Here is a 9,614-nt window from a genome sequence, read left to right as displayed (position 1 = left end):
TCAATTTACATAGTTCAATGTAATCTAAAAGATAACATTATTTTATACTTTATCTGCATATAGGCTATTCTTTATTTTCTTTAAATAATTATTGTAATCTTTAAATGATCAATAATTCACGCGTTTTCATCAGTAACAATGAATTATTAATTTAGTTATAAAATAATCACTTGGTCACAACATCCACATTAATTATCCACATTGCAATTTTTCACTGGTTTACTGTTTAGGCCAGAGTCTTCCTTGTTTTGACAGAGCTGCCATAACACAGGGAAATAAACTGGTCGTCCAGCAAAAGACTCATGCGCCCTTAAGAAACTCCGTGTGCATTCACGCAGCTACCTCCGTAATTACCATCGAAACGCTTCCTTCACGATTCATTGCCGCCACACTTTCCAGAGGTAAACGATAGTGTTAAAAGTTGTGTTAATGCACTAGAATCAATATTTAATATTTAAATTAGTTATTTGTTATTGATTATTTTATTCATGTCTCTGGTAGCGAGATACTTTCAAATTGCGGAATGCTAGCTCGCTAGTTTTATTTCCCTTGGCCTTGCATCACTAACGTTATCAGTTCACAGACAGAAATTTGCGATACGCTAGCTATAATGTTAACCGTTAGCTAAGTGAGCTGACAGGTCATTTTGTCAAAAGGCAACGGATCCATTATGCTTTATGCTGCGAATGTGATATTATGTATCGTAATGACATTCAGCTTGCTAGCAAACTACATGTAGTAGCTAGCCAGTTGTTAGCTGACAATATAGCGAACGCTCGCTAAAGATGGTAAACGAACTATGCTAATCGTATTAGTTTATCACATGCAAGTATGAAAGTTAACCATATTGTGTTTGGGTATAGCTTGGTGATTCGAGGTAAATTTGGTAACGTTACAGTAGACCAGTTGAAAGCGAGCTAACTTGGTGTCTATTCATTGTAAGCTGGCTACAAACTTATTGTATTGGCTGCCGCGTCTTTCGTACCACTGATCTATGCGCTGCATTTATTGATTTATTACTGAAGTGTGGATCGCTAATCTAGCAGCAGAGGGGGCCATGTCACGCACGTTGCCACTCACAGTGGGCAACTACCCCAGTACAATTCAGCCCTCAATTTGTGTACCGGCTTTATTTATTTTTTTATCCCTTACCCTGAACCAACTTGGTCAGATTGAGATTGGAATATTTTATGTATGAGACCTGACAAAACAGAGCAGCTCTAGAGTTTACACAGAACATTTCATAAATTACACCGCAGCACAGTATAGTCAGGTCAAAAAAACTGTGCAAACTTTAATGTCTATAAATGTAGATATTTCAGGGCAGATTCTCAGGAACACAACAAGCACAGACTGGACAAAATGTGTGAGGATTTAGGAGCCGTAGGCATTCCTGGGCAGGCTATTTTTTCCAGAAACATAAGAATGTCCAAGATAAACCCTTGCCCTGCATTGTCACTGAGAGAGTAACCACATACCTATGCACATGTGTGCACCTAATTTCCTTAGATTTTTTATTTGTTTTTGCTCTGATACTTTACTGTAACTGGTTTCACATGTTCAGCTTATGTTTTTAGTATGTGCTGCTGCGATCATATTACTCCCTTGCATGTCTTTTGTATATTCTGCTGTAATCTCTGTATTGTGGGGAAAATGTAATTATGAACTTGTGGTTCTAATCTTCCACAGGCACACATACACACATACACACATGCACACAGAGTGAGAGAGGGAAAGAGAGGGAGCGAGAGAAAAGTGAAAACTAAATTTCGATCTGTTGGCAAATCTATCATCCCTTTTAGAATTCTTAACATTCTTGGACATCTCAGCTGTCTTTTCCTCAAGGTGTACTAGACCACAGGAACGCGTTTGTGTGTGTTTTCTAGGGCCGCCATGGATGACATCACGCGGGCCCTGAGCGCCAGCTTCTCTGTCTCTGCGGAGCCGAATAGCACGGCGGCGCCGCACCCCCGCCTGGCCCAGTACAAGAGCAAGTACAGCATCCTGGAGCAGGGGGAGAGACGCCGGCGCTTCCTGGAGCTGCAGAAGACGTCAGTACCAGCCCTGCGCCTCCTCACACACAGGAAATAGTCCATGCTACAGAGAGTGCTCCAGACACTGGCATTAACTTCTGTACTGCGTTAGCCCTGAGCCTGTAGCTCGCGTAACCATGAGCCTGTAGCCTGTGTTAACCATGAGCCTGTAGCCTGCGTTAACCATGAGCTTGTAGTCTGTGTTATCCATGAGCCTGTAGCCTGCATTAACCATGAGCCTGTAGCCTGCGTTAACCATGAGCCTGTAGCCTGCGTTAACCATGAGCCTGTAGCCTGCATTAACCATGAGCCTGTAGCCTGCAGCCTGCATTAACCATGAGCCTGTAGCCTGCGTTAACCATGTGCCTGTAGCCTGCATTAACCATGTGCCTGTAGCCTGCATTAACCATGTGCCTGTAGCCTGCGTTAACCATGCGCCTGTAGCCTATGTTAGCCTTGAGCCTGTAGCCCATGTTAGCCCTGAGCCTGTAGCCCGCATTAACCATGAGCCTCTAGCCTGCGTTAGCCCTGAGCCTGTAGCCCACGTTAGCCCTGAGCCTGTAGCCCACGTTAGCCCTGAGCCTGTAGCCCATGTTAGCCCTGAGCCTGTAGCCCGCGTTAGCCCTGAGCCTGTAGCCCGCGTTAGCCCTGAGCCTGTAGCCCGCGTTAGCCCTGAGCCTGTAGCCCGCGTTAGCCCTGAGCCTGTAGCCCGCGTTAGCCCTGAGCCCGTAGCCCGCGTTAACCATGAGCCTGTAGCCTGCATTAGCCTGTAGCCCGCATTAGCCCTGAGCTTGTAGCCCGCATTAGCCCTGAGCCTGTAGCCCGCATTAGCCCTGAGCCTGTAGCCCACGTTTACCATAAGCCTGTAGCCCGTGCTAACCATGAGCCTGTACCCTGCGTTAACCAGCCATTTTTTATCACAAAAATGAATGGGTTGCTATGGCCGCCTGTCCTCCAACATGTCAACACATCAAAGTAATTGTCATGTGCCCAAGAGCGATCCATACCTTTAAAAAATACAATAACATGCCCTGGGACTGGGCTTCTGCATGTTTTGTGTGAATAGGTACATTGCACCGTGTGTACCATTCGGGATGGAAAGGGTTGGAGCTTCTTTAGCCACTTCCTTTTCCTCCTGGCTCCATTTTTAGTGCTTGCATTCTTCTTTCTGCAGGAAAAGACTGAATTATGTCAACCATGCACGACGGCTGGCGGAGGGGGACTGGACTGGTGCTGATAGTGAGGAGGAGGAGGAGGAGGAGGAACGGGAAAAGAAGAAGAAGCAGCCAGAGGTGAATGGGAAGGAGATGGACCAGGAGGAGGATGATGAAGGGATGGAGATTGAACAGAGGAAGAGGCTGCCACGACACTATGCCAACCAGGTGAGGGTCCCTGACGTGCTGCCTGTACCGTGATGTATATCCGGCTGGCCGGATGCTCTCTGCGTGCAGTGTGCATGTTCTACCTGTGTTCTCATGGGTTTCCTCTGGGTGCTCTGCTCTCCTCCTGCAGTCCAAACGCGTGTAGGTTCTGGGGCTTTGCATGCAAAAGGCATGTCCATCTCAGTCTGACTATCCTGGCTAACAAATGGTTAGGTAAATAAATAGAAATAAATAGGTGTGCACATTTTAAAAAATATATTACAATTGAGTTCTCTGTGTACATACTGCACCATTCAAGTGTCTGATGGACTGTTTCACCTGGCCAAAAGGGGGCCTGAGCACTCACTGAAATGGGCTCCTCAGGTGTTATGAAAATGTTCACCAAGTAGAGAATGAGGTGTATCCATGTGAAGTCATGAGATTAGATTTGACTACCACATTAATTATGGGCAAGCATGTGCATACCTGTAGATGAAAAAGACCCTGTCCAAAACATCACAATGCGCTGTAAAAGTTCAATATCAAATTTATTTTTATGCTTTATAAAAATTAATTTGAGTTCATAACCTAGGGTCACTTTCTATTTTTGTGAACGAGAGCTTAAAAGCTAACATAACATTACCGGCCGGTTTAACGGACACATCTTAAATCTACACACAGACTCGGACTAAATAGAGTTTTGAATGGAGAATAAAAATGTAATGTAGTCAAGGAGTAGGCTGTAATCTGTGTCTGAGACGGGCCCAGAGTGTATGGTTTGGTTCTCCATGCAATAACAGGTGGGAGGATTGTAGATCCATTTGTGTACTGGGTGGGCAGGACACTAAATGAGCAACACCAAAACAAGCCAGGCCTGCACAAACAGTCAGTAAGTTGTTTTTTCTTAGTGAGCGTGTACAGTGTGATACGGATGGTGGGAGTCACAGCACTTGTCTGCGGTTTGGCGATGGTAGGAGTTGACCTTTGTCCCTTCCCCCGCCCCCTTCAGCTCATGCTTTCAGAGTGGTTGGTGGAGGTGCCCCCTGACCTGGACACCGAATGGTTGATGGTGGTCTGTCCTATCGGGAAGCGCTCTCTGGTCATCGCCTCCAAGGTGAGAAGGGGCCCTACTGAGTCTAAACGCAGACGGCTTTGTTCCCGGTTCTGACTCAACCCTTTCGGCGAGACTTTGTTGCTTTAAGAATCTTTTTTTCCCCCACTCACTTCAAACCAAACACAGGCGGCTGTACATTTTAAAAGCGGTTTTATGAAGTAATGGCTCCAGTCCCTGTCGCAAGGTGTCATCCATTTTGCACATCAAAGCCGTTCCAGCTGTACGTCAGCCCTGTTCACTGTACAGGCCACAGTAATGTCATGATGATGTTGTTGATTATGGGTCACTGCATTTGCTCGCACAGGCTAGATGTGGCCCTGGAAACAAATGGAAAATTTAAAGAAGAAGCCAAGTGGGGGTTTTTGCACTTCTCGGTTTCATGTGGTGACTTTATGGCATCATCAGATTTCTCAGAATTCCCATTGTGATGAGACAGCCTGGAAAAGTCCCATCACTGTTCTGGGATGGGAAGAGGATCTGATGATTTTAATGACTGACCCTAATTCCCAGCATCCAAACAAGAGTTGGCTAACATACTGTGTGCAAGCAGCTTCCCTCTGGCCAAATGAGATTGTTTAAAATGTGTTCTTCGTGGGTCATTTCAGGGGTCCACTGCAGCGTACACAAAAAGTGGGTACTGCGTGAACAGATTCCCCTCTCTCTTACCAGGAGGAAACAGGCACAACTCCGCAATGGGAAAAGGTAAACTAGTTGGCAACTCAAGAACGATCTGGCAACCCGACTATTGGCCAGTCAGAAATATTTTTGGTATAGCAGATGCATATTTAGCCCTGCTGACCGCCCTAAGTTTGACCTCGGTGTCTTGTGTACAGACTACACTATCCTGGACTGCATCTTCAGTGAAGTGGACCGGACCTTCTACATCCTTGACGTCTTGTGCTGGAGGGGTCATCCGGTGTATGACTGTCCGGTAAGAGTAGAGGCGTACGGTGCCAGGTCTTTTTTTAAACGCTTTTTTAAACGTGTCAACACCTTACTTCATATTAAGCGCAGTGTCTCCGTCACGCCACTTCACACAGCTCTCCTTAAACTCAGTCGTTTTAGCCGGCCTGAAATGTCACTCATTTTTGTGAATAAAATCATTTGCCGGGGCTGGGTGGGAAAATTACATTTTATTTCTTTATTGATTATTGAGATCTTCCAGCACCACTTTCCGGCCCTGTGTCTGGGTGCACTGTCAACAATATTTTGGGGGTTTTTAATGGATGAGTGTGTAAATCACAGCTGCAGATGTCACCGCTGAAACAGAAGATAATGATAATGCTGACTGCAGTCTGAAGGAGTCAGCCATGGCTCCAGGAACGTCTGTCTGCTGCATAATTAATTGTCTGGTGTCCCTTGCTTTGTGTGTGTGATTATGTTTTTATGGCCGTTTTTTATTGCATGATTGGCACAGACGGATTTCAGGTTCTACTGGCTGCAGTCGAAAGTCCAGGAGGAGGAAGCGTTGTCGGAAATTGTCAAGCGTAATCCAGTAAGCCCCCCCCAACCCCCTTCAGCCTACCTCCTTCACTCATCGTCTTCAGCATACTCTTCTTTCTCAGCATGGAAATGTAGCCTCTCTCTCTCTCTCCTTCTCCCTCTCTCTGTCTCTCTCTCTCCTTCTCCCTCTCTCTCTCCCCCTCTCTCCCTCTCTCTCTCCCCCTCTCTCGCTCTCTCCCTCTCTCTCTCCCTCTCTGTTTCTCTCTCCCTCTCTCTCTCTCCCTCTCTCTCTCTCTCTCCCCCTCTCCCCCTCTCCCCCTCTCCCCCTCTCTCCCTCTCTCTCCCCTCTCTCCCTCTCCCTCTCCCTCTGCCCCTCTCTCTCCCTCTCTCTCTCCCTCTCTCTCTCCCCCTCTCTCCCTCTCTCTCTCCCTCTCTCTCTCCCTCTCTCTCTCCCTCTCTCTCTCCCCCTCTCTCCCTCTTTCTCTCCCCCTCTCTCCCCCTCTCTCCCACTCTCTCCCCCTCTCTCCCTCCCTCTCTCTCTCCCTCTCTCCCTCCCTCTCTCTCTCCCTCTCTCCCTCCCTCTCTCTCTCCCTCCCTCTCTCTCCCTAGCTCTCTCTCCCCCCCCTCTCTCTCTCATAAATGTGTGGAATTTGTATGAAGCTCTGTGGGCCGCTCGCCCCTCCTCGGCTCTCCCACAGTCTCACTCGCTGCCAGGCAGTCACGTAGCGCATGTGCGATTCCTCGCTTCTGCACGGCATGTTCTTCGCCACTTCATCACTTCCTGTAAATGACTAAAGGGTGGCCATTATTCGCCCGGCTATTTATTATTTATTTGCTTTGGCAGGCGCCCTCATTCCGTGCCGCTAAAGAGCTTACATTACTTGTACTGCACGTTTGTACAGCTGTGTGTTTAAACAGAGCCATTCTGATTCTCCCAGTGCTTTTGCCTGAGGATGCAGTGTCAGTTTCCGCCACCTGATAAAGGAGTCTAGTTCTAAGCCCTCTATGCACTCTGCCACTTCACGCTAGGCTAACAGGGCTAGTTTCTACACTAGTTATGAAGGTGGGGTTATGATTCTACAGTAGTTATGAAGGTGGGGTTATGATCCTACAGTAGTTATGAAGGTGGGGTTATGATCCTACATTAGCTACATTGAAGGTGGGGTTATGATCCTACATTAGCTACATTGAAGGTGGGGTTATGATCCTACATTAGATGCATTGAACGTGGGGTTATGATCCTACAGTAGTTATGAAGGTGGGTTTATGATCCTACATGAGTTATATTGGTTTTTGATGCTACAGTAGTTGGATTGAGGGTAGGGTTTTGATCCTACATTAATGGTGATTAGGTGAGCCTGTATTGGGACCGTGAGGAGTGTGGCTGTGATTGAGATATTCCCGTTTCCCTCCACAGTACCGGTTCCTGAGCTTGCAGAGTGTGGGCTGCAGCCCAGAGTCCATCCAGCAGGCCCTGGCCCAGGAGTACTCCTTCTCTGTAAGCCTCCCCTCACATTACTGAGCCTTCACATCTGCTGACCAACACCCCCCATTCAGAGCAACACGCACGTGATCCAGTTACACTGCAGGGATATCTGTCACTGTCCTGCTCCCAGCTCAGTCTCCCTGCCCCATTCTCACAGTGCACAGTTAAGTCTTTAACAGAGTGACAGTTGGTTCGGCGCTGAACATTTTGATCCTGTGTCACTAACCCAGGGGTGCATATTGTAACTAGACGGTAATGTTATCCATTCAGAGCTCCAGCTCTGCTGTTGCCAAAGTCAAAACTACTATTCTACTGAATATTCATGAAGCTAGTTTATTGCTGTCCTTGGCAATGCCTGTCCATAATTATTTATAAAACTCCTGTTACAGACCATCTAGTGGCCATGGAGAATCTTGGGCACCATCCACTGTCCTCAGTCTGTAACTCGGGTTTGATTCCTCTGGTCTTGGCGTGTTGTTGTGTGTGTGTGTATAATGGCTACCCCCCCTCCTACCCACACAGGTGGACGGTCTTCTGTTCTACCACCGGCAGACCCACTACACCCCCGGCAGCACCCCGCTGGTGGGCTGGCTGAGGCCCTACATGGTGGCAGACATCCTCGGCGTGGCGGTGCCCGAGTGCCCCCTCACGGCCAAACCCGCCTACGCCGGGCACCAGCTGCAGCAGATCCTGGAGCACAAGAAGAGCTCCACGGAGGTGCGCCCGGCCGACAACGGCCGCTACGAGCTGGAGCACCTGTCCACCCCCGACTGCCCCTCCGGGGATGCGCCCCAGCCCATGTGATGGAACGGCTCGGGGGTTTAGGGTAGGGGGCACGGCTCGGGGGGTTTAGGGCAGGGGCACGGCTCGGCGCGATTCGGCCCGCCCGCCCGCCAGACCTACTTAGCCATAGCGCTGCGGCTAATCCCGAGTAATGAGCTTTCAAGGCCACAGGAATGCCGGAAGAGTCCGAGGCTCTTTGGGGTTCCGGCGCTGAATGTGGTTTAAATCATGCGTCCGTTGATTGTGTACCGCGTAAGCTGGGATGTTAATTACGCTTAAGGCGTGCAGAGGTTAAAGCTTTTCGGGTCTTACCAGAAGCAAGTTGGTGTAGACACCTGTGGGTGGCTTCCAGTTCCTACACTTTGCTGGTTGTAAGACCTGGACTGACTCAAACCGCTATGCACTGGGGAGGCGATTTCTGTTCCTATATGATATAAACATTCACAGTGTGAACTAATGACAAACTGCACACAAATGCAGAATGAAATTGTTTTAGGCTCATTGTTATTTTATAACAATATTTTACCTACAGTACTGAAGATTAGCAATGGTCGGTTATTTTAAGTGTTTGTTTGGTTGTATCTTGAATAAATACTGTTTTTGTATTTGTTCTTTTTTGTGGAACTTGTGTCCGTGAGGACCAGAACATTTGGTAAGTAAGATACTAATGAAGGACCAGAGGCAAGGTGATTAAGCCCAATTCAAGTTGATTTAATCAAATAAACTACAAGAAAACACATGTAGTTTATACATTTATCTGTCTGTAAACGTGGTGCATATTGTATATTGTTGAAGTTCCTATTGAACTTTAAAATTGAATTTTTTTTTTTACAATTACCAATAGTATATAGATATTGAAATTGGTTCAAATGTGTTTCAATCACAAGAATGGAAATAATCTCCTACCATCCAAGCAGATTTACAGACCAGTGAGCAGATATCAGAGGGTGCCATTTACAAGTCATTGAAGTGTGCGTTTGAGTGACTGGATGTGTCTGTGTGTTAGTCCACCACATACAAGCGTGTAATTGCAGTGTTTTAATACGCAGACCCTCAAATATGTGCTTGTGCTAATGTCTAATTTCTCTCTGAAAACAACTGAGGAAAACGCAAAACAATATTGAACTTTGTCTCTGGTGATTTGTGTTGACGTTCTTCTTGCTCGTCTTGGTGAAAAGTAATCATCAAATGCAGTTTTTCTTCTGGCTCAGTATCCTGGTGAAAGTGGGAAGTTGATGTTTGTAATGACGGTATTTCATGCAACCATAAACCACAAAGCCCCCTGGCAGTCACTCACACATTGTTCAGTAATTGTATTTGTTCAGATCGTTTTTCAGAAATGACGTAATCTGTTCTAGCACGGATGTTAATGACTTCTTGCAAAGTTTGTGGTA

General features: G+C 47.0%; 1 protein-coding gene across 1 annotated transcript; it reads left to right on the top strand.

The window, feature by feature from the left end:
* The first annotated feature begins 268 nt into the window (after window positions 1–268).
* snupn (snurportin 1) lies at window positions 269–8,825 on the top strand. Its single transcript, XM_061222267.1, has 9 exons — window positions 269–401; window positions 1,887–2,051; window positions 3,208–3,415; window positions 4,404–4,508; window positions 5,114–5,210; window positions 5,342–5,439; window positions 5,926–6,003; window positions 7,369–7,449; window positions 7,960–8,825. The coding sequence occupies exons 2-9, from the start codon at window positions 1,894–1,896 to the stop codon at window positions 8,239–8,241; spliced, it is 1,107 nt and encodes a 368-aa protein (XP_061078251.1). The 5' UTR covers window positions 269–401; window positions 1,887–1,893; the 3' UTR covers window positions 8,242–8,825.
* The last annotated feature ends 789 nt before the right edge of the window (window positions 8,826–9,614 follow it).

This window comes from Conger conger, chromosome 15 (genome assembly GCF_963514075.1).
Source record: "Conger conger chromosome 15, fConCon1.1, whole genome shotgun sequence".
In the NCBI taxonomy this organism is placed as follows: Eukaryota; Metazoa; Chordata; class Actinopteri; order Anguilliformes; family Congridae; genus Conger; species Conger conger.
This window is presented reverse-complemented; position numbering and strand designations above follow the sequence as displayed.